General features: G+C 47.6%; 1 protein-coding gene across 1 annotated transcript in view; it reads right to left on the reverse strand.

Annotated features, from left to right (window-relative positions):
• LOC135391515 (sialin-like) overlaps positions 1–24,944 on the reverse strand; it is a 126,876-nt gene that overhangs the window by 32,873 nt on the left and 69,059 nt on the right. The window contains exons 3-6 of the mRNA XM_064621786.1: positions 12,431–12,472; positions 12,136–12,378; positions 11,880–12,063; positions 9,546–9,673 (exon numbers count right to left, since the gene is read on the reverse strand). Coding sequence (XP_064477856.1) covers positions 9,546–9,673; positions 11,880–12,063; positions 12,136–12,378; positions 12,431–12,472 — 597 coding nt within the window. The remainder of the gene's footprint in view (positions 1–9,545; positions 9,674–11,879; positions 12,064–12,135; positions 12,379–12,430; positions 12,473–24,944) is intronic.

Below are 24,944 nucleotides of genomic sequence, written 5' to 3' on the forward strand. Positions count from 1 at the left end.
CGTACTGATTCAGAGAGTTTCTTAGTTTATTAGCATATGCTTCAGTTTTTTGAAGCCAAGCACAAGTGCACGCAATTTTTGCTGCTCTATCCTCAAATTACTGCTTTTGTGCAGAAGAAAGTCGCATGGTAAAGCTGAGAAGTGGGATTCTCTGCTTGTTTGTTAGATGTTGTTAGGAGCTCGGTACGTTGAAGAAGTAAGCTGTTATAGCTATCCTTGCAGAAATGCTTGCATCTGAGCGCAGGATAGGAATTCCTGAAGCACGGCACCCTCAGTGTAAATTAATTATTTTGGATGTGAGTCCGCCTCACTGCATGACAAGGCTGAAATGGGAAGTGAGAAAAAATTGGAGCGCTTCATTAATAGCGATCCAAGTAATAGGGCAGTTATAGTTTCCATAGAAAGTAGAATTTTAATAGGCTTCTCAAATTATAGTTTTGTAGTAGTAGTTTTTCTAAACTGCAATGCAAGATAGAACATCATTAATATGGTGGGAATACCATCATGTTCCCGTAAAGGCGTTCTGTCTTGTGCTTTGTCGTGCGCGAATGGAACTTTGCCCCCGGCTTTTGCGCCTTTTTGCTCGCAGGTGTAGCCTCAGACAATGAGTACACGAGCATAGAAAGGGTAATGTATTACATAAGCCTGGTGATGATGTTGGGTGGTCTCACTTATTATTTTAAAAGAGCAGTGGTAGTTTACTGGTGTTGTGATTCTAATGACCATGATCAGCCTTTGGGGTGAAAATCGCTAATATGCACGGTGCTTTTTTTGTTGAATTTTATTGTAAAAGTGAACGTCATTAAGGATCGGACAAAGGAAACAATCTTGCGACTCAATAAATAATAGGAGTCTTTGTCTTTGCCGCTGTCTTCTTCAGACAGGATGTGATGATGTCACGCAGTCTGCAGCAATGCATTGACCGTTACTGGAAAAATAGTTTAGCAATAGAAAAATGGTGTGTATTGTCCTGGACGGACTTATGATGACCACTGTTTTTGAATAAGAGGAGTGCGTATGCTTAGAAATAGTTTGATGTTGGTTTTCTGCTTTGTTCAAGTGTTTCCCTTTGCTTTTTTCCCCCTTGTTGTCTGTCAAACATGCGCTGACATGTCCTGACCTGTTCTGTCATGTTTTCCTCCTACATGTAGTTTTTTTTCTTTTTGACAAGGAACATTCTTGACGATGTCGATAGTGCTGCCTTGAATGTGAGTAGTGCTATTCTGAATAAATTTGCGATTCATTTAGTTCAGAGAGTAACCGCAAGGGGGACAGGTGCATGGCTTTATCCAGTCGAGGAACAAAGCGACATTATTCAGTTAGCTGCCTGGCTCTCGGAAGGAATGGACATGTCTCGATTAGCTCGTTGTATGTAGGCATTGAAGGTGTTAGGATATTTTGTTCTTTTGCAAGTCTAATTTAGTAAGACTTTGGGAATGAAATGCTTAATTCCTACAATCACCTCTCATGTATGGTGTTTTTCTGCAATAGTTCCCTATGCAATCATTATAGTAGAATAAAGGAAATAATCTTGGGATAGTGATTCAATAAATAACAGGTCGCCTGTCTAAAGCGTACGGGTCCTTGAGCCACATAGCTGCATGATGACGTAATACCACGACACTATTGTCTCAGGTGGACATTGTCCAGAAGAGCATTAGTGGAAAAAAACAGTGTAGCCCTGAGACAATAGGATGACGTCACGACCAATGAGCACGGCCTGCAGGGGGCGCAAGGATTCACTTCTTTCTTGGACACTGGCGGGTGTGGACACGTTAATTCTGCTCCTAGCAATTGCATTGGCCGTCAGTGGAAGAGCGTAGCTTCGGTGGGGTTCCGTCTGCCTCCGATCGGGTGCGGATGTGTGGTTCTTCACTGGTGAATGGTGTGTGACGATTATGGTGGATTTTGTGATGAACGGATTTACAATGAGGGAATGCGGTAAACGTGAAAAATGATGGTGAGTGTCTTTTTCACTCTGTTCAAGTGTCTTTGTGTTTGTATTCCTCTGTTGCCCAGCAGTCGTGCGATTTGTCCTGACGTGTCCTGACATGCCCCGACATGCAAGCTTTCCTTTGTTGACGCTTTGTTTTTTTTTTTACAAGGAACATTCTTGTCTTGACGATGTCGATAGTGCTGCCCTGAATGGGAATAGTGCTAGAACAATTCTTAATAATTTTGCGATTAAATTAGTTCAGAAATCAACCGCAAGAGGTACACATGCATGGCTTTATAGAGGAGAAAAAGCATTAAGATTCAGTTCCGTGCCCGGCTGTCGGATGGAGTGGACGCGATTCTGCACTCCTTGTTACCCATACTCTGTGTTGATTTAGTCCTCTTATTAGCCATTGATGGAGCTATGTGTTAGGATAGTTTGTTCTTTTGCAAGTCTCATTTAGTAAGACTTTGGTATTCGCAATAGTTCGCAATCGTTATAGAAAAATAAAGGAAATAATTTTGGGATAGTGATTCAATAAATAATAGGTCCCCTGTCTAGAGCGTACGCGTCCTTGAGCCACGCAGGTGCATAATGACGTTATGGCATGGCTTCATTGCAGATTGACCTTGTCCAGTTGTGTCGACCGACCGTGTGAAAAAAAAATCGGTGTAAAATCGGTGTAAATCGGTGTAGGATAGTTTGTTCTTTTGCAAGTCTCATTTAGTAAGACTTTGGTATTCGCAATAATTCGCAATCGTTATAGAAAAATAAAGGAAATAATTTTGGGATAGTGATTCAATAAATAATAGGTCCCCTGTCTAGAGCGCACGCGTCCTTGAGCCACGCAGGTGCATAATGACGTTATGGCATGGCTTCATTGCAGATTGACCTTGTCCAGTTGTGTCGACCGACCGTGTGAAAAAAAAATCGGTGTAGCCTTGGGACAATGCGATGACGTCACGACCAATGAGCAACGCAAGAGGAGGGCGCAGGAATGCTCTTCTATCTTAGCCTCTAGCAGGTGGTCGCCGCAGAGGGCGCTGAGAGCGCGCTCATGCGTAGCGGCCGCGGCGCGGCACCCTAGTCACTTCCTCGCTGGATCTCGTGGAGTGCAGACGTGTCCTCGGTCGCTCCGCAGTCCCCGCGCGGCTCAGTTTGTGTCAGGCTGTCGGATGGAGCAGTCGCATCGGTCTGCGCTCCTGTTGTGGTGAGCTGATTTGTTGTGTAACTAATGCTTTCGCCAACTTTGTTCCCGCTTTGTTTGCGATTTTCATGCCCGTGCACGTCGGGCGCTGGTTGCTGTTGTCCAGGTATCCCCGCCGTTTTCTATCTTCTTCTGCCTTGGGAATGAGAGTAGCGCAGGCATGATTCTTAATAATTTTGTCGTGAGATTAGTTGAGAAAGTAACCGCTAGGGGGTGCAGCTGCGGGAGTTTATACAGGAGAAAAAACCATTACGAGTCAGTTCTCTGCCTGGCTGTCGGATGGAGCAGTCGCATGTTGTGGTGGGATGATTTGTTGTGTAACTAATTCTTTTTGTTGATTGCTGTTGATGGTTAGCATACTCTTGCTTTCCCAGCCTCTGTATTACGAGTGTTTTTCTCTTCGCATGACCAGAGCTGTCCTAACCTGCCCAGACATGTCATGATGACATCACAGGATGTCCGGAACTTGTGGTCATAGCTGCGATGCTTTCCAACCTGCCTCTGTGCTCCGTCGCAAGGCGATGGTCAACGACCGCTCGGGACCGCTTTCTTCAAGATGGCGTCATTGATCTTCAACTAAACTCCTTCTCTCCACTCTATCTCTATCTATTTTTTTTTCTTTTTTATGGACTCTCGTAGTGCACAGCGCTCAGCTGGTCTGGACACGAGTTAGACGCTTCCCAATTAGTGGTGACTCCTTGGAGGGTGTTGATTAATGTGGGGGTCCCAATTAGCTCTAATTGCTAATTAAGTCGTGTTCAGGACAGTTGAGCGTTGTGCACTATAAGAGTCCATCCCCTACTACTTACGCCGACCGTGATGCAGAGCGCAGAGGTATCCCCCGAACGATCGCCGCACCACTACGTGCCGCTCGGCCGCCGATTTGATGTTCTCGCGCGAGTTTCCTGACCGGAAGAGTATTGAGTGACCGTGCTAATACAAAGCTGATTACTGTTATTTCGCCGTGTTATCCAAAACGGCACGAGAATTGCCAGTTCAGTCAGTGTGTCTATACGAGTGCTCCGAGACAGCATAACAGCTACAGTCGCAAAGGTACATCTCCACCAGCAGAGAATGTATTCCGCACCTTGAGAGTGGGGCGTACGAAAGAATAGAGGACGACAGGCACACGAGGATGCTAATTCACTCATCGTACCCACCTAAGCTTTTAGACTTGCCTTTAGATTTGTGGGCGGAGCTGACTTGTAGGGGTTCACTTGTCCCGAAGTGTAGTTCATTTTCTGAACTAAACAGACAGCTGCGTTCTTACTCCGACTATATTCGCATTTCGACTCAATGCCAAGCGCTGTGCAGTCTAAAGGATGACGCATACCGTGTCATATTGGAGGCCGGCGAAATAATACGTAACCAGCTTTGAATTCGTCAGTCGTGGGTCAATCTGGCGCTTTCTTTGGTGAATCTCCTTTCTCATACGTAGAGTGCTTCTTGTGGAATAGATGTTGCATTTTGCTGGTTTGAGTTCGTCCCTTCGTGTCTTCCCCTGATACTCTAGGAAATGTTACCTATATAAGGCTACAAGCTATTGTCATGTATTGTCATGTGTTAAGTTTCAGTTTCGTTTCATTCTTCCATTGTATGGTCTACACCATCGCCGCCAGGGGGATCGTTGTCGTGGTGTGAGTTATGGCGACATGTGAGGCATGTATGTAGCGATGGCTGAATGCTCAGTAAATCCTTCGTTAGCTCATCGTGTACCTGGCATCCGTTCCCCTGATCACTCGGAACACCACACTGGCGACGAGGTAAACCCAACTGGACGAAGAAATCATGGCTCACGGCACCATCACTCCTTTTCGGCATGGTGGAAACTGGTCCGCATGGCGTGACCGGTTTGAGTTTTATTGCGAGGCCACCGGCGTGACCACCGAGGAGAAGAAGAAAGCCCTTCTCCTGTCATTCTGAGGTGAAGAAATATACGGTATTGTTTGTGGCATGGTTCTGCCGCAATCGGTTCGCCAGGTACCGTATGAAGAGTTATTGAAGCTTCTCAACGATCGTTTTGAAGCGAAACCGTCCGAGCTGGTGGGACGTTCCCAGTTCTACAGAAGAGATCAACATGAAAGGGAGTCGATTGATGACTTCGTATCGGCGCTGAAGGCTTTGGCTGAAGGATGCAACTTCGGTGAAGTCGCGGTGTCGGGTCAGCGTTCTGAGGCAGCCAGTTCCAACGCGGCGACCCAGGCGGCTTCGGCAAGTGAAGACAGCGTGACGACAGCAGCACCGGCAACCGCAGCAACTCCGACCTCCGTGACTGTGCTGCAGCCTCCGTCCACCAGTTTGCCTCTTAACGTGATGTTGCGCGACAGATTAGTGTGTGGACTCATGAATACTCAACTTCAACAGCGTCTGCTCAGTGAACGTCACCTAGCGTTTCGAAGCTCAGTTGAGACCACGAGAGCACAGCGGAAAGGTACACGCTACCGCGAAGACAAATACTGACCTTGGATCGGCTCAGAAACCCAGAGGGAACGACGGGAAGCCTAAGGACAGTTTTCAGAGGCACGATTGTTACCGCTGTCTGGGGTCTCACAAGCACACGGATTGTCCATTTAGAACAGCAATTTGCTTTTCATGTGACAAGCCTGGACACTTGCGGAAAGCCTGTCAAAAGCGCAAACAAAAGGGCGGAAAGACTCATGTGGTACAGGAAGAGCAAAAAGAGAGTGATTTGTACAACTTGCACCAAGTACATTCTGTGCATTCTACTGTTCCCAGGTACACTGTAACTCTGCGCGTGTATGACAAGCTTGTGCCCTTCGAGGTTGACTCTGGTTGTGCTTACACACTTATAAGTGAAGAAACATACAAAGCTACTTGGATCAAGAAGCCACCCCTGCTCGGGCCAGTTGAGGTAGGCTTGCAAACGTGGTCGGGTGAACCAATGAAGTTAAAAGGTTCGTTGGAAGTCAGAGTCAGGTGGAAGTCAAAGGACTATCAGTTACCTCTTCTGGTGGTGAAGGGTACCGGGAGCAGCTTGTTGTGCCGCAACTGGTTCCAGTCGCTCAACATCAAGATCAGTGGTGTCAACAACGTTCCAGCGGCTACCAGCATAGATGCATTGCTGAGCAAGTTCTCATCAGTGTTTGCGGATCCTTGTGAAGGACATGCCGGGCCACCAGTTGAAATAGAACTTAAGCCAGATGCCGTGCCACAGTTCAGGAAGGCACGCCCGGTTCCTTTTGCCTTGCGCGGGGCAGTAGAGCGTGAACTCGAGAAGTGGGAAAAGCAAGGATTCATCTCGCCAGTTCAACATTCGGACTGGGCTACTCCAGTGGTCATAGTGCGCAAAAAAGACGGTGGGATCCGCATGTGCGGTGACTATAAGTCAACAGTTAATGCTATGGCTAGGAAGGCTTCTTTTCCACAACCCACAGCAAGTGAAGTGCTTGCAAGTCTGCAGGGCGGCAGTGTGCTTTCGACTCTCGATCTGGCTGAGGCGGGTATCAGCAGTTGCACGTGACGGAACGAACATCAAATATCCTTACAATCAACACTCTGAAGGGTCTTTACGCCGTTCACAGGCTGCCTTTTGGTATTTCGGCTGCTCCAGCCATTTTTCAAAGGTTTATGGAAACCATTCTGGCAGGAATTCCAGGCACGAGTGTGTACCTGGATGATGTGATTGTTGCAGGGAGAACAGACGATGAGCATACACAGAGGCTGGAAGCAGTGTTACGACGACTGTGTGATGCCAATCTGAGACTAAAGAAGTCTAAGTGCCATTTTGCTGTGCCTGAGGTTCGCTACCTAGGGCATCGCATAAACGCAAAGGGCATTCATGCGACCGAAGAAAAAGTGCAAGCACTTCTGGATGCTCCAGAGCCAACAAATAAGGCGCAGCTCCAATCATTTTTGGGGATGTTAGCGTTCTACGATAAATTTCTGCCTGATCGGGCATCGACAGCTAAGGATCTCTACGAGCTACTGCGAAAGGAGACTGCATGGTCTTGGGAGCCAAAGCATAAGGAGGCTTACAACAACCTCAAGCAGCTAGTGAACTCGCGCATTGTGTTGGCACACTACGATGAAAAAAAGCCCCTCCTTATTTCCTGCGATGCTTCTCCATATGGGATTGGGGCGGTCCTGTCTCAGCCTGACGAGCACGGTGAGGAAGGCCCGCTAGCTTTCACCTCTCACACTTTGGGCCAAGCGGAACAGAATTACTCCCAACTGGACCGGGAGGGACTGGCAATCGTATTTGCCACAGCAAAATTTCATCAGCTCATCGCCGGTCGCCATGTCACCATTGTAACAGACCCCAAACCACTTCTGGGAATTTTGGGCAGTAACAGACCGGTTTCAGAGGTTCTGTCTCCGCGGATGTTGTGCTGGTGTTTGAAACTGGCCGCTTATGATTATGACTTGAGCTATCGCAAAGGAAGCGAAAATCAGAATGCTGATTTTATGAATCGTTTGCCCCTAGAGAGCAACTTCCATGAACCAAATGCGCCGGCGGACGTGCTTATGTTGGAAGGCTTCAAGTCGCCCCCACTTTCCATAAAGGATCTCCAGACGTGGACTCGGGAAGATGACATTCTTTCGGATGTGTTTAAAGCAGTGCAAGCAGGAACTGTGCACAAGCTTACAGAAGCGCCTTTCAGGCCTTACGTTCGGTTAGCATCTGAGTTGTCTACCCATAACGGCTGTGTAATAAGAGGTTCACGTGTAGTGATTCCACCCCGAGCCCGAAGGAAGGCTCTGGACTTGCTCCATGCAGGCCACAGAGGTATCGTTGCTACCAAGGCCTGCGCCAGAGCCTACATGTGGTGGCCGGACATGGACTCTGAGATTAAGCGTCAGGTTCAAGACTGTGTCATCTGCCAGGAAAACAGAAGGCTTCCGGCGAAGGCTCCTGTACCTCATTTAGAAGAAGCTTCTCGACCGTGGCAGGTCCCTCACTTGGACTTTGCGGGACCGGTGGAAGGCTTCATGCTGCTTGTAGTGGTGGACTCATTTACGAAGTGGCTTAAGGTGAGGAACGTGCACTCAGCTTTGTCGAAGACTGTAATCTGAGAACTGAGGTGGACCTTTTCCACCTTCGGTATCCCGGAAAATATAGTTTCGGACAATGGTGCGCCTTTCGTTTCCGCTGAAATTAAGGACTTCTACAAGAGCAATGGTATTACCCTGGTGACTAGTGCACCATATCACCCGGCTACCAATGGCCTGGCGGAGAGAATGGTTGCTGAGGTAAAAACGACGCTTCAGAAGTATACTCAAGGGTCGATTGAGTGTCGACTGGCTCGTTTTCTTTTTAAACAGCATTCAACTGTCAGCGCCAGCACAGGGGAGACACCAGCTGTTCGGATGTTTGGACGAGAGTTTCCTTCGAGTCTGGACTTGCTTTGTCTTAAAGGGAGAACAGCGTACGAAGACGGGGATTTGTCAAGAGCCAGAACATTGGCACCGCAGCAGAGGGTCTAGATACGCAATTTTAATGGCACCCCGGCCTGGATACCAAGGAAACTTGTTGAGCGCTGAACAAGGCTGCAACGCAGACATCTCGACCACATCAGACGGGCGGCAATGGAACCTGAGGTGGACCCTCCCCAGCAAGAAATCCACATATCTCCGGCCACAGCCTGGGGAGCTCTACAAAGACCAGATACGGTTACAGACGAAGCTTCCACGTATTCTTGCCGTATGGAAGTAATACCTACAAGGAATCGCGAAACAGTTCGTGACCATCCTACAAGAGCTCGGAAGCCTCCGGGTTGGATGAAGGACTACGTTTTCGCCTAGTAGGGGGAGATGTCATGTATTGACATGTGTTAAGTTTCACTTTCGTTTCATTCTTCCATTGTGTGGTCTACACCATCGCCGCCAGGAGGATCGTTGTCGTGGTATGAGTTATGGCGACATGTGAGGCATGTATGTAGCGATGGGTGAATTGCTCAGTAAATCCTTCGTAATCTCATCGTGTACCTGGCATCTGTTCCCCTGATCACTCGGAACATCACAGCTATCTAAATGAGAATCCCGCTGTATTAGTTCACACCGCAGCCGTGTCGATGCGCCTTCTATGCTTGTTCGTGTGTGCTCATTTAGCAATTGATGTTGATAGTTATGCATATTTTCTTTCTATGAAGGGGGGGATTCAGTTGTGGGAACTAGTGTTTCCGGGATTCTACCAGCGCTTCCCACACGCCCATTATCCCCGAAAGACATTGCAGCCTCCACCTCTCAAATTTTCTGACATGCGTGTACTGCATGGACTATACATACACGGCAGTTGCAAGCTGATTGGGGTATCACAACCTCGCACCTTACGGAATTTCAACTCACCCTTATGGCGAAATTTTTCACAAATCCCTGCCGTTTGGTGTGTGTGAACCACGTCAAGTATTCAATTTTTCTTTATTTACAAACAATAGTGTTTACCTTCTGATAAAGCGGGTTGTCCAAATTGTCCAAAGAAATGTATTGTTCATGTGGAACGCATCTGTGGTCTTCGGGCCTGTTGGCTGCAAACACGGACCACAGCAGAAACCAGATAATGGTGACAGCTCCTGACATGCAAAAGTTTGGAAAGAGATCCTTATTCATATTGCTACGTAACTACGAGAACGAGGCACAAATGTTGCAACAGCAATCACCAAGCCTGTACTTCGGACCCATAGGCTCGAACTTCTAAATGTGTATCCTCCATGCGGGGATGACGGACAGAGTAGTCTCCGTTCGTTAAGAAAGACGTCGTGTAACGACATGCCAAAGAGCCCAGAAGGAGCAGTAAACGATAGTGCAAGCGACTTCGGTGACACTGTGTTCGCACTGTATCTGACATTGTGCAGTGAGTGTTTCTCTATGTGCCTAACCTCTCCCCCTTTCCTTTCCCCCGTTTTCCTTTATGCTTTATTCTGCTACACCCACTCTACCCCTTTCCTGTTTTTGGTTGTTTGTTTGTTTGTTCTTCTCTTTTTTTAGCTCATCTTCTTTTTTTTTTCATCCACAAACGCGTTTTGGAGTAGCCCGTTCTGACTGGGAGGACTAGCCTCTCCATATTTTTCTTTCTTTTTCCAATCCAATTCATCAGTCCCCGCAAAAATTGCCTGAGTTACAATGTGCCCACACCTGGTCCTACACTCTCTGTGCTGTCGTGTGCAGACGCAATTGTCGTGTTTCCTAGGCTTTGTTTTCTGTGAGATTAACTTCTCTCGTTTGCACGAAACCCATTTAAGCAATTTTCTTCTTAATTAGCTATAAGGCGCGATGTTCGGCACGCATGACAAACTTTGGGTGGTGGTGATAGCGTACCATTTCCCAGCGGTCTGCATGGCGGCATGTAGTAACTTTGGGTAATGTTTCTTCATCGCTCACGCGGCCTACAGGTGCCATTTCGCGTTAAAAAAAGGGGATGATGGTGCAATGCTGTCGACGACGAATACATCCATCGTCCATCGTGAAACGAATTCTATCAGCTCCTTAGTGCTCTATGCTCCTGGAGTCATATGCAACCGGCAACAACACCATACACATCTATAGCACAAAGCCAGTTGCGGTTCGTTCAGCAGCTAGTTCAACAGCAAAGGGATGCAGTTCGTTACCGGGACCACAGGGTTTGTCGAATGAAACAAAAATGAGGTAGCGTGTGAAGACGGGGTAGTTGGTACATATACGTGATGAGAGAAACTGAACAGATAAACGGTATGGTTTTACGTGAAAGAGGAACAAATCACGAATCAAGTTATACAAAAATGGGCGTCGTATCTTTTGTAAAACGTATAAAAATTCAAAGTTATCGCCGGTGTCGTCAAGCCGGGGCGCCATGTTAACTCAGGACCCAACGACACTTCGGCGGCACATCATGCCCGCATCACCTAGAGCTGCCTGGGGGGTAACGTAGCCTAACCTTACCCATGCCTCTACCTTTCACTGTTGGCTACGTCCTAATCCGTTAGGCTTAGTATGTCCGTGTTTCTCCTCGTGTAGAAATGCTGTTGGTGTTGCTGTTCAAATGCATAGAAAAGAGGTTCTAGGCAACACAATGTTATAATTCCTATATTTTTGGATTGGGTATATGACATTTTACTTCTATGCAATATTTACCTTCCGAGCGCTTTCGCTGATTTTTAAATACACACCCAGCAGAGCAGCCAAAAGCCGATATAGCCACGTTGTATACTTGTAGCGTAACAAAGAGTCAAGTACACTTTCTTGTTATTGTTGGTTGCGGCACAATCGGGCTGCCAGCAATGGGATAGTGCATCTCCCCTTGTGGTGAAGCTCCCCTCATCATGATTCAAATAAAATTGTTTTTGTCTTATTTACCCATGTGGATACGATGTTACTCAGTTATTTCCTTTTTTGCCTTTATCCCTCTTGTCGAAAATGCTCTAGAAGTATTGATAGCAGGCAGTGTAGGGCAAAATCATTCGATGAAATTTCGATACACTTCTCCAGGGTAGGGCTGCCGCGGTGTGCGGTTGTTCAGTCATTGGAGTACTCGAATGTGGACCGAAAGTGGCTTCTGGAAACACAAAGCTGTCATTGATGCTTATATCTGTATTTTATGTGACTGTTATTAAGTCCTCATCCACAAGGACTTTGTGGATGAGGACTTTGTGGAAGATATTTGCAAGACTTGGCCTTTTGGCCACCTTTCATACTGCCAAAAACTGACAACCAGATACAGCACAGAGGTATATGTTCACGTCGCGAGACAACTATGACCATGAGCGACGGTGGTCTGTCTGACAAAAACAGTGGATTTCTTACCAAACAGGTAGAATGTAGAAGGCCAGCCACCGAGTGTGTCAGATTGAATTAAAAATCCAGTCGTTGGCATTGCGACGATGGAGCCTATAGAAGATCCTACGAAGCAAATTGACAGAATCCGTGCCCGCTCAATCTTTGGTGCCCAGTATGAAGCCAACATGTATTGAGAGGCCGTCATGAAGCCCTAGAAGACAACCAATTTAGTTTTGTGAAATCGCTGGTATTTAGGTCCGGTGTGATCTTATAAGGCATGTACCTGCGCCAATCCCATGAGGGCCCTCAGCGTGGTCACTGCTTCCCAATGCCACTGAACTGCCATTGGTGTCAGGAAAGAGATAAGTCCCGGAAACACAATGCTAATACTCAGCATGTGCTTAGGTGTGGCTATGTCGGCCGCCAGACCAGAGAACAATTGAGGAGCCATGTAGCCATAGAAGAATGCGCTCAGCATAATGTCTTGTTGGGATTCTGTCCATGAGAATGCCGCATGCTGCGAAGTCTATAGATACACCATTTACACTTATGGAAATGACGAACAATCAGCAAATTACCTTAGTGTAGGGTGCTAGAATAGTGCTCGCCCATAACGGTTCCTGATGGCAAGATAGAACACGAAAACGTGAGTCGAGTGATAACATATCGGCCACAAAGTGCACGTGTGTGGTCATCCAGGGTGCTGAGAAACAGTGTGCATCCAGATTTTGACAGCGATGAAGGAATGGGCAGCTCAGGATTAACGGAAAAATTGTATCTGAAGGGGATGGTCGCTTCCTCACGAAGTAAAAATCAGACAACTTTCGGCTGGGAGACGCGAGATAGATAATCTTGAAGTGGGAAGCATCACCTTGAGCTTGTAGAAAAAAAATATAGGATCCCAGAAGACGACTCAGTTCAGAGTTGAGAAACCATAAGCCTAATGCCAGGAGAACGTTTTTTTAACATCACGCTACAGCACCAAAAAAGAAGAAGAAGAAGCCAAAAAACCCACAAACAAAAGGTCCGTGAAAGTTCACGATCAAAAGTTCCAGCATCAGCTTCGTTCACTTCCGTTTTATCTACGTTGTCTTCATGTTTGCAACATCCTCCCCCGCCGAATGAGTGACAGCTCATTGATCCTATGCTTCAAGGGGATACAGCAAGAGCACGGACGTTGTGTTAGGTTCCCTGACGGCAGTTTTATAGGAAACCTAACAGCAGCAGTTAGGCGAACAAGGTCCGGGCAGTGCATGCCCAGACCTTGTCATCCCGACCCTTATGAAGGGTCACGATCCGTACTTTCTTCCAGCATTGCCGGGGCGCTCGCTCTTCATGGAGCAGTGCTTGGTCTCTTGACCAAGCACCGGTTGCAACCGGTGAACCTAGTTTTGTGTTTTAGTGTACATTCCGGTTATTCTGAATTATTGACTTTCCTCGGAAGTGATGCCAGCGTGCCCCCTTTCGTGAAAACCACGTTGACCCCATCCTTTTTCCCTAGCTTTTTCAACCTGTGTGACGCAGAATGCACATAAGGGATCACCGCGAAATTCTTCTCTAATTCTGTTTCTTTGGTTTTTCTTTGAACGACCTCCGCCATGACACGATTACATGAATCGTGAAGCATAATATCGGGATACCCTGACATCTCAAATCTGAATATCTGCTGACGGACGCTCTTCATGACCTCATGACAACAGGAGTTGTCTAACGCCCTTCTTATAGCATTTTTATGATGCTATTTTTCACTGTTTTTGAATGGCAAGACTCATACGGCAAAACAGGCTTTTCCGTTCTTTGCTGGTATCTCCAACAGAAATGGGAATCCGACTTTCTAATGTAGAAATCCAAAAACTGAAATTCCGTCCCGTTATTCCACTCAACCGTGAAACACATGGGTGCTCCGATTTTTTCTTATTGTGTCAATGACCTCGTGCAGCTTGTAGACTGTTTTGATCTGCCCGATTTCTTTGCAGTAGTGCTCCGACTGTGCCTGCTTTGCCCAATACATTTCTGCATTCCTAAGTTCTTCGGCCGCTAAAGTCCCCGAAGTTTTGTTTGCCAGTCCGCCTGCGTTGTGGATGAAACAAAAGATCCAAGCAATGACCCTGATCAGCTTCAGATGGGTGCTGAATTTCCTTACATCAGTCAAGGGTGACTCAGACTCTACATGGACTTGTAGAACGTTGGCCTTTAGGCTTTTCTCGTCATCCGCCTTGGCATCCCACTGGATATCCGTGTTCGGTCATGTCAGTGGATCGTCTAACAACCAATGTGGTCCATGCCACCAGATGTACATTGTCTCTAATGTTGATGCTTTTAAGCCCTTTGTTAAACTGTCAGCCGGATTCTCCGTTCCTGAACGGTGTTTCCACCTAAGACTATCCTTCCTCCGTCAGATTTCTTGTACCCGATTGCTCACAAATTGCTTCCACTCCGTTGGAGACTTTCGAATCCACCATAGAGCAATCACTGAGTCCGACAACAGAAAACACTCAAAATGGAAGCCGTGAAGAATTTGTTCCGGGTAGCTCAGCATTCTCGACCCGATTAGTGCAGCCATGAGCTCTAAACGTGACAACGTCAATTGCTTGATGGAGCCACTCGAGACTTCGAGAATACAATTCTGGAGGAGACTGAACCATCTTCATTCACCACCCTGATGTACGCTACTGCACCGTAGCACTTTGGACTGGCATCACAGAAGACGTGGACCTGTGCGTCCTTGCAGCCATGTGGAAGTAAACATCGATCCACTGCGAGCGTTGTGAGCTAAGGGATTTCTTTACACCAATTATCCCAGAGTTGCTCCCTGTCTCGTGGTACCGCCTCATCCCAACCGACCTGTTGTACCCATAGAGACTGGAACAGCAACTTGGCCCGGATCGTAAACGGATTTAGGAGCCCAAGGCGGTCAAAGATCCTGACTGATGCTTGCAGGACAGCTCGTTTCGTTCCAGGGACGTTTTTTACGAACTTGAGTGTTGCATTCAAGTTACATGCGAGTTTGTCGTTCCGTTTGTCCCATAAGATGCCCAGTAGCTTTATCGTCGCAGAGTCGCCGTCACTAGCGGTTCCTCGTCCATCTCGTAAGATGACATCTTCAACGTCGGTGGAGTTTGAAGACCAGTTTCTCAGTCGCAGTTGTGCATCCTCCACAATAGACATTCTAGATATTATGCAGCAAAAAGACAGGGACACACATAGAGGAAGAAACAGCACAATGACACGGTGACAAGTTCAACCTCTCAGTATTATTTTTAGTCCGTCCAACTCCAACTCCAACGATGACTGCAACATCATATCTACAATGTCACGTTACCAACTACCCCAACTATCAACAGTGCTCCACAATAGAGTTAACGTCCGTGTATAATTTCAGCGCTGTTTTGACATCTGATGCACCGGTCAGCAGATCGTGGACATAAAATGTCCGCGGCGCCTTTCCGCTCTCCAGTGACAGTAGTGAAGTGATGACTCAGGGTATCTGACAGGAGGAACGGGCTGGCCGTTGTCCCGAAAGGCACACGCGTCATGCGCCATTCGACGACATTGGAACGATTGTGGAGGTCCCATTCACAATGCACACTGTAAAACCATAAGAAACGTAGAGCATCTCTGTCGTCCTCGTTCACACTGATTTGCAAGAATGCTTTTTCGATATCTGCTGTCATTCCAACCGAGTGTGCAGATAAGTACATCCAGCAGATCAGGCAGCATCTTTGGCCCCTTGTACAGGTGATCGTTGATGCGCCGTTAGCAGAACGAGACGATGCGTCGAACACAATACGCATTTTCGATGACGCTGAGTCTGGTCGCATGACTTCATGGTGAGGCATGTAATATACGTGACCAGCGGCTTTGTCGTGCGTTGTTAGGACCAGTTCAGCATGTCCGTTCTCCATGTATGGATGAATATTTCGGTCGTACTCTTTAATGAGGGTCTCGTCAATAACTAGGCGGCTAACCAACCGGAAGAGTCTTTTTTCTGCAACAAGACGGTTGTCGTGCAGGGGGACATTTACTTGCTTCCACGGGAGGCGAACCTCATAACGTCCGTCCACTCTCCTTACGGTACGACGCAACTCAGATAAGACGACGTCATCCGCTATCGCTGAAATGCCCTCCGATGCATAGGCGCCGACTGTGGGGGGGCGCGGGGGCCCTTGCCCCCTCGGAACATGAACTAGGGGGGGCGCCGCCTCCCCCGGGAAGTCCCGCTAAGAGACTGACACCAAACTTTGGGGCTCGGCGCGCCCGGGTCAAAAGAGCGAAAAGGTACCAACCCAAAAATGCATCTTGCAATTTGTATAATATGTATCCGCCCATCATACTCATTATCACAGTAGGTGAAGCGAAGAAACACAGAGGATGACACAACACCTAGCCTGAATTTCGCCCAAAGCAATCAGATCAATGAAACGAAGCAGTCAAAAAGGTACCAGCAGCCGCCAGTGAGGTGTAACGGGAACGCATATTCGTTGGGAGCGGGTTCAACTCCCGCTGCTCCATTTCATTGACCATATTGCGCGCATTTCGGGTCAAACACGGAGGATTCCATACATTTTGTTCTTTTTGCACTCAGTTTTCAAAGGCCTTCAGTTGTTCACATGTTCACTGTTTACGTTCTCTCTGTTTTTTCGTTTGTTTTGCTTTTTCTGTTCTTCCTTCCTATTATTTCTATACCAGTTCTGCATATACATCATATGATCCCGCAAGCGTTTTATGATTCTTGAGCTTCTTTCTAGTTAGTTTCTTTCTAGCTAGTTTGTTCATTTCTCTTTCCGTTTCTTTCATTCTTTTTGTTTTCTTATTTTCTTTGCCTTTTTTGACTTCCCCCTTTCACTTTTTTGGAATAACAAGCCGACATCCATCTGGCTTACATTTCCTTTCTACATCTACATATCCACCACCACCCCGCCAGAGTACTTATTTCGCGGTGCGCCCTTGCCCCCTCCGGGAAAATGAAAACTCTCCGCCTCTGCTCCGATGCCCTCAATTTCCCGCATTCGCCTCATTAGTTCCTCTTCTTGCTGGGACATGAAATCAATGCCATTGTGGAGAACGCAGATCAGGCTGCTAGCTTGACGTGCAACGAATGACTTCACAGTGCTTGGGCCATGGAATGTCCACCCAAGCTTGGAGTTGACGGCAATAAGTTCCTGACGATTCCCGTAACGGCGAACTTCCCCAGAGAACAGCTTCCATATCTGATCACAGCCAACAAGGAGGCTGATGTCGTCCACCCGTCGAATTCCAGGAAATGCCATCATGTCGGCGACGTGTTCACCGCCCTGCATTGCAAGTATGTGCTCATTATCCACTGGTTGCGCTGGGATGGCTTTACAAATGACCGGCATGACGATGGCCGTCATCTGTACGCTCTCTTGGCTGACTGTTATCTCGACGACGCGGCGTTTAGTGGGTTTTGAATCCGATTCCGCTGAAAAAGTACTGATTCCAATAATGATGCGTCCAACATCTTTCACACCCAGCTGGTGTACTAGATCTTCACGTATCAAGGTTCGGGAACTACCGCTGTCGAATATTCCTCGGACATATTCGCACTTTGTATCTGACAATGCCCACGCGCGAAACGTTTGTAGGAGGACCGTGCTTGCATGAGAAGTGGGTGTCACCACAACTGGACTTTGAGTTGCGTCTACTCTCGTGACCTTTGCGTTCTCTGCCTGTCTGGCAGACCAGCTGGCATCGCACACGGTGTCAGCATACCGACCTCCGCATCTTGAGCAGCTTCCTTTGAAGCGGCATTCCTTTGACACAGTGTGGGACCCTCGTGTGCACCGAAAACAACGTCGGTGCTTAGCCAGTGCTTTCTTCTTGTCTTCGAGAGAAAGGTTTGAGTCACACATATCAGTAGTGTGAGACTTCTCCTTGCAGAAGAAGCAACATGTCGGACACGACGTTCGGCTGTGTAGTGCGAAAGCAGACGGGGTTTGACCTGACTCCCAGCTGCCTTTGCTTGCGGCTTGCGTGGATTCCGAATGGAACTGTCGAAAGCCCCACTTCTCTCTCTGCTTTCTACTTCCAATTTCAGGAAAGTTAGCATTTTGTCTAACTCTTCAGACGACGATGTAGAGGACGGTGGTCTCCCTCTACATGAGCCCCGACCGGCGATGATGGTATGCCACGGAGAGGCGGTGACGGTGGCCTATCTCCATGGCCGCGCCGGTGGAACTGAGAGCGGGTGCTCCACGCGCGTGGCCATCGTTGTCGTCGTTGTCGTCGTCCGCTACAGGGGTCCCCCGGCCGTCAGATGCGTTGCGGACGCATCGCAAGAGCTGGAGTTAACGCGTCTGGGAAAAGGTGCAGTTGAGGGCGACCGTGGTAGGCGTATAGACGTGGTGACGTGTGGTCGAACAGGGGCACGGCACACGTTGGCGGCATTTCAGAGAGGATGAAGACGGGAACAGCGATCCGTGTGTAGGTAGTCATCCTTGTGGTAGGTGTGGACGGGAACAGCGATCCGTCGCAGAGGGAGTGAGGCGCTCGGTGTCGTGGTCCTGGGGTGCCGCGACCGGCACGGGAGCCGAAGCTCGATAGTCCCAGGTGGAGTGAGTGAGGTGCCGAGACGGGCTTAAGCGTGCCGAGGCGTCGGCTGCCGCGACTGCCGCAACCGGCAGGTGAGCGCAAGGCTCGAGTGTCGCGGCCGGCAGTGAGAAGCGTGAGAAGACATGAGCGAAGAGAGAAGCGTAGGTGAGAGAGAGCGAAGAGTGCGGTAGGAGTGAAGGTGGGCCGTGTGTGCCGGAGGTAGTGCTGCTCGATGGCGTGGTCAGAAATTTGGGATGGTGAAGGGCCGAATTGCTCCGGACGTGATGTTCTTTGTCCGGGTCACCAAATGTAGAGGACGGTGGTCTCCCTCTACATGAGCCCCGACCGGCGATGATGGTATGCCACGGAGAGGCGGTGACGGTGGCCTATCTCCATGGCCGCGCCGGTGGAACTGAAGCCGGTGCTCCACGCGCGTGGCCATCGTTGTCGTCGTCGTCGTCGTCCGCTACAGACGATACTTTCAATTCCGACGATCAAGTTGAAACTGCCACTCCGTTATGGGGTACACGACTTCACAACACAAACAAGGAAAACCAAAGGAGAGGTTAGTACAGAACATGGGAGAACGGGGGAAGGGGGCGAGGCGGGGGGAGTTCCGGCTCTTCACTCGCAGCTAGATAGTCAATAACTATACCCGGTTAACCTTTCCGTATTTTTCCCGGTTCAGCTAACCTTTCCATCTTTTTTTTTCTTAATAAATATATCCCCCCCCCCCAGTTATCATCATAATGATTTATACCTCACCAGCGGACCGTCTGCGTATCCGAGCTTTCGATTGCCCTCATGCTAGTCTTTTGCCTATTAGTTGTAAGTTCATCCGCCCCCCCCCCCCCCGCACCCCAGGGAATTATTTGTGGTAGTACAAAAAAGGCAAGAGAAAAAGACAAAAAAGGATGGTCCAAAACAAAAACAAAAAAGAGAAAGAAATCGTGCGAAATAAAAATGCACATAATGTTACAAAGGATAAGAAAGGGAGAAAACGACACGAACCAACACAAGCGGCTCCGTAAAGTGGGCTTCACCTGATACCAAATTGCTACATTTCGCCATTCATGGCGGAAACTTACGTACAGTCTGGCCACTTGGTAGTTTTGTAAGGTGGGTTTCAGCTAATGCAGCCGTGCGCTAGGTGAAGCCGACTTGGGGAATGGTGACGCCTACCAAAACAATGCCCGTCAACATTCCCCAAGTCGGCTTCGCCTAGCGCACGGGTGCATTAGGTGAAGCCCACCTTACAAAACTACCATTGTGGTCAGACTGTACGTAAGTTTCCGCCATGAATGGCGAAATTAGCAATTTGGTATCAGGTGAAGCCCACTTTACGGAGCCGCTTGTGTTCTTTCGTGTCGTTTTCTCCCCTTATCCTTTGTAACATTATGTGCATTTTTATTTCGCACAATTTCTTTCTCTTTTTTGTTTTTATCTTGTACCTTCCTTTTTTGTCTTTCTTGCCTTTTTTTGTACTACCACAAAGAATTCCTTGGCGGGGGGGGGAGGAACTTACAACTAATAGGCAAAAGACTAGCATGAGGGCAATCGAAAGCTCGGATATGCAGACGGTCCGCTGATGAATTTTAAATCATTATAATGATAACTGGGGGGTGGGGGGATATATCTATTAAGAAAAAAAAGACGGAAATATTAGCTCAACTGGGAAAAAGAAAGAAAGGTTAGCCGGGTATTGTTCTTGACTACCTAGCTACGAGTGAAGAGCCGGAACTCCCCCCGCCTGGCCCCCTTCCCTCGTACTCCCATGGTCTGTACTAACCTCTCCTTTGCATTTCCTTGTTGTGTTGTGGGGTCGTATACCCCATAACGGAGTGGCACTTTCAACTTGACAGTAATGAATTTATAGCGTGTAATGTGGTGGAACTTGCGCATATGGTGTGGGTTATCAAAGAAAGTATTTATTTACCTCGTGAAAAGCGACCTCGTCTTCGTGGGGTCCACGTCCTTCAGCTATAGTCCACGAGTGACATCACGCTGTGAAGGTCGTCGAGGGAAGGAGGATGTGAGCGTTGGGTTCGGCTCCATGAAAGGTCGCAGCGATTAACAACAACAATAAAAAAGAAAAGCAAACAACAGTGGGACATGGGCATGTACGTCATGGTTGCCGGTCAGGTGCGATACTGGACCACGCGGGGCTGGTCGTTCTGTTTGTCCGTCTGTATGTTCCAGCCTCAGGACACCCCTTACGGAGCCTGCTTGTGTGGCTTCGCATCGTTGTCTTCCCTTCGTATTCATTGTAAAATTATGTGCATTTTTGGCACGATTTCTCCGTCTGTACCATGGGCATCCCTGTGACTTTTTTCAGCCTAGGGCAAATAATTCCCGAGGGAGCGGGGGACAAAAACGTACAACCAATAGACCCAAGACAATAGCATGAGGACAATCGAATGCTCTGACATGCAGACGGTCCTCTGATAATGTCCAAATTATTAGGCGATATCCGAGTATAATTCTTGACCTCCTGCGAGCCTGTGATAAGTCGGTTGTCACCAGCATCAAGGTCAACGCGGCGCAAAGAAAGGTAAAAGAAGAGGCTTGAGCACTTCCTCCTCTCCCCGCAAATACCGTGCGCTTTTCTTTGCGACAATCAAGTAGGCGAGGCTATAGCCGAATTTTTACTAATTTTTAGTCTATTTCTGTTGCTATACAGTGCATAGTTTCGGTTGGGTGTGTGGTTATCAGTGGTCGTGTGGGTCGTGTAGGTATCAGTGTGGGTCGTCAGTTCCTGACGAACTTCGGCTGCTGTTTGGTTTCATGACCCCCTCGAACAGCCACATCAAACGAATTTGTAAAATACTGCGGGGAGAATGCTGGCGGCACCACAGGCTCTTCCAGGAGTGCCTCAAAGTCAGCTGCAGGATTCCAGGTAAGCCATAAAGTGCGACCGAGTCAAGATTCCAACTGAATACCGAGCTTGGAACGGAACGCTGGATAAGCTGTCCGTCCATTGCCCTGACAGTCTCCGAATTGGAGTATTTGGGACACTGCGGATGCTGACCCTCAGAACCGGGCGACCTGGTTTTCCTCTTAAACCTATTCTCCTCCCCCTCCCTAACCTTTCACGTTGTTCTGCTCTGTGAATAAATCTTCAGTTGTGAGTTTGCAGTCATCGTTGTGTGTCTTCCTCTATGTGTGTCCCTGTCTTTTTGCTGCATAGTATCTGCAATGTCACGTTACCAACTACCCCAAATATCAACAGTGCTACAGATGTGGATGTGTATCATGGGTGGGCAGTTGCAAGCAGTCAAAAAAGAAAGAGCCTGGTAGTGGCCCGCTATATTTTGAACTATCCATGTCCTAAAGCATTGATGCTTTGTTGAGCGTGTCTTTGTCGTCTGTTCCAGCCTCAGAATACTTGATTGATTGATTTTAAAAGAAAAAAATGGAGATGGTAGTCACGAGCCACTCGGGACTGGCTACTCCAGGGCGCGTTATTAATAAAAGAAAGGGAAACTACACTAACCTCGACGCTTTGAAACGCTTTGAAAGAATAAATGAGAATATCATCACCTAGCTTGGCACCAAAAGCGAAGTCTCAAGGCACTAAAAACAAAGAGCGTCACAATGTGTCCAAGAGGTCCATCGAGACGAGAAATTGCACAAGGGCGCGCATGGCAGGTATGAGCTGATTTGCTGGCCAACACCCAAGAACCTTTTCGGTGGAGTATGGCCGATTATCCAGGCGAGACAGGGACGACACAAGGGTACATCGGTGTGCACTGTACCTCGGGCAGTCTTGGAGTATATGATCCACGTCCTCAACTACACCACACAGACTGCAGTTGGGGGACGGGACCATGCCGAGCTTAAACAAAAGTCGTCCACTGTATGCCACGTTGAGGCGAAGCCTGTAGATGAGCGACGTGATGGGTCGAGGAAGCGCTGACGGCATATAAAAACGGAGATCTGGGTCCACCTTGCGCAGGAACGACGCAGAAGGGACACTTCTGCGCCAGTGTTCACTGCACAGACGTCCCATAAGAGTACCAATTGCTTGCTTCGCGTCCGCTTGGGTGAAATACGTAGGGTGCGTCGGTACGCCACGTGCCACATGAGCCCGTCTCGCAAGTAGGTCGGCAGCCTCATTCCCAGGGACGCCACAATGACCTGGGATCCACTGCAAGGTAATGTTATGTGTCTGTGTGACAGCACATGAATACTCCCTGAGGACGTCACACACCAGTGGAGCGAGGGAGCTCGAGCCCAGGGTGCACTGCAGAGCTTGGAGGGCGGTTTTGGAGTCACTGTATATGGTTCAGTGCATCGGTGGTTGACGGGACACAATGAAGGAAAGAGCCATAAGAATGGAATGCAGCTCGGCCACAGCAGCCGATGTCGGGTGCGACAGCTTAGCGCTTCGTTCAATCGACAGCTCAGAATACTTATTTTCCACCGTATGTGTTGGTTTATCGACAATTTTTATTGCGCTGCCTTTGGGTGCTGAGAACCATCAATCACTAAAATAATTTTGCTCATTTAGCAAGGGCTAAAGAAGGTGAATGACCTTTTTTTATGTTGGAAATTACATGTGTTGACAAATTTAAGCCATGGCTTGGACAGGTAACAGATGTTCGTTGATTGTTGCTGCACTGATAACAGATAAAACTGTTCCGTCTTGAAATATAGGTCATGTTATTACTCCGAACAACCCAGAAGCAATTTTTTTATGTTTTCTTAATTAATGAATGCACAGAAGTTACTCATACACAACATTCACTGTGTGATTTAGTAGCTAGCTCAACTTTTGATGAACTCACTCTAACCCTATTTCCTTTCAGAAATTCGTGGCTGATGTCAAGCACACAAAAGAAAAGGCGAGGCAGCATTTGCAGCACATCGCTTCAGAGTATATGTGAAAGCATACTTCAGCAAATAAGGTGAGCAACTACTCAATGTCTGTAACCATTAAGAACAATATTTGCATATCATGTGACGAAATTATCAAACACACGTGTAGGAATATATGAAAAGGACACCACGGGACACTTCAGAGTCTGGATGTACCATATCTGATGAGAATCTTGCACCACAGAGGCTGCTCGATGGATGGATGGATTACAACCCTGATGCAGCGTGAAGCTCAAGAGAACAACAGGTGCCCGACACTATCATTGCTGGACAAAATTGGTGAGTACAGTATACATTCATTGTGGAAGCATGTATCCCTTATGGTTACGGCAGTGCGTTTATTATTGGATGTTTGATAAAAGTCATTATCAGGGACGTAATAAGGCCGAGGGCAGCTACCTCGTCTCTGTATTTTCCGTGCCCTTATTCACACTTGTATGTTTGCCTTGCAGAGGTTGAACAGAAAGATGCCGCACAGGGAACAAGCATGTCACTCAAAAAACTGTTTGACCGGAAAACCTGGCGGAAGACTACACACAAAAAAAAATGTAGACGTAGAAGCCTATGTATAAGGTGTGTTCTCTTTTTTGTTCTTTAGCACTGTTTGCTCCAGTTGACTTGAATGCAGCTTTTCTGAATTATAAGATAATTAGATAATCATTTCATAAATAGCATTTTCTTTTCTTTCCTTTGGTGGAAGAGGCTCGTCGGCCGACTCTGTTATCTGGTACTTATTTTATCTATTTACATTACTACACAACAGAATCAGCCAATTTCAGATATACAAAGGAAGGACAAGTGCACACCACGCATTCTATCGCTTATATTGTGCCCTGGTCCTTTTCAAAACCTGCACCGGTTGTCATGCCTCCCCACATGCCATCACGCATTGCATTCTGTTGTTGACAGTAAGGTACAATGAATCTTGTTTGCTTATCATGCTGTAGAGGCACAGAAACCTCCCTAGTACCGATGCTCGTGGGACCAACGCTTTAGTTCGCAAAACGGAGGTGTTCGCATGTGAGAGATAAAAGACATTAGGGCCGTTACTTTACGCCAGGAGTTGTATAAATTAGAGTCACTAAATAGCTACGCTAGCGATGCGTAGCTATTTAGTGACTCTAGTATAAATATTAGCCTGAAGTTTTCACAACATTTTTTTTCTAAATTCAGGGGCAGAAATCTAGTAAATAAACATGTGCTTTACATTCATGCAAATCCGAGTGGAAAAACTTCCAATACGCTAAATGCTCAATTCGGGGAGAAATTGGGCTCAGCTACTCAAAAACTAGCTCTACTGGTTCGGTACAACTGGTTATGTAAATGCTGCCAAACAAGATAGTGTGCATTCCTACAGATGTCTCAGTGAGGGCAATTTGGCAGGTAAAAATCGGGCTTCACCGTAAAAAGGCCACCTTGAATTGGCGGAAGAATCCGGTTAAACCCTGAAACTAAAATTATGCACCTTATGCAAAAAGTTCAAACTAGCCTTGTTAGAGAGAGGCGAAAAAGTACCCAAATTGTGACTGCCTTCTTCATGAGGGATATACCATGGTCTGTCCATACCAAGTCACCATGCTAACTGTAATTGTTTTGCTATAGCTGCTCCTGTGTGCCAAAATCACTTGCCATATGTATTTTTCTGTGATGTGCAATTTATAA

The sequence above is a fragment of the Ornithodoros turicata genome, chromosome 4 (genome assembly GCF_037126465.1).
Source record: "Ornithodoros turicata isolate Travis chromosome 4, ASM3712646v1, whole genome shotgun sequence".
NCBI classification, from domain to species: Eukaryota; Metazoa; Arthropoda; class Arachnida; order Ixodida; family Argasidae; genus Ornithodoros; species Ornithodoros turicata.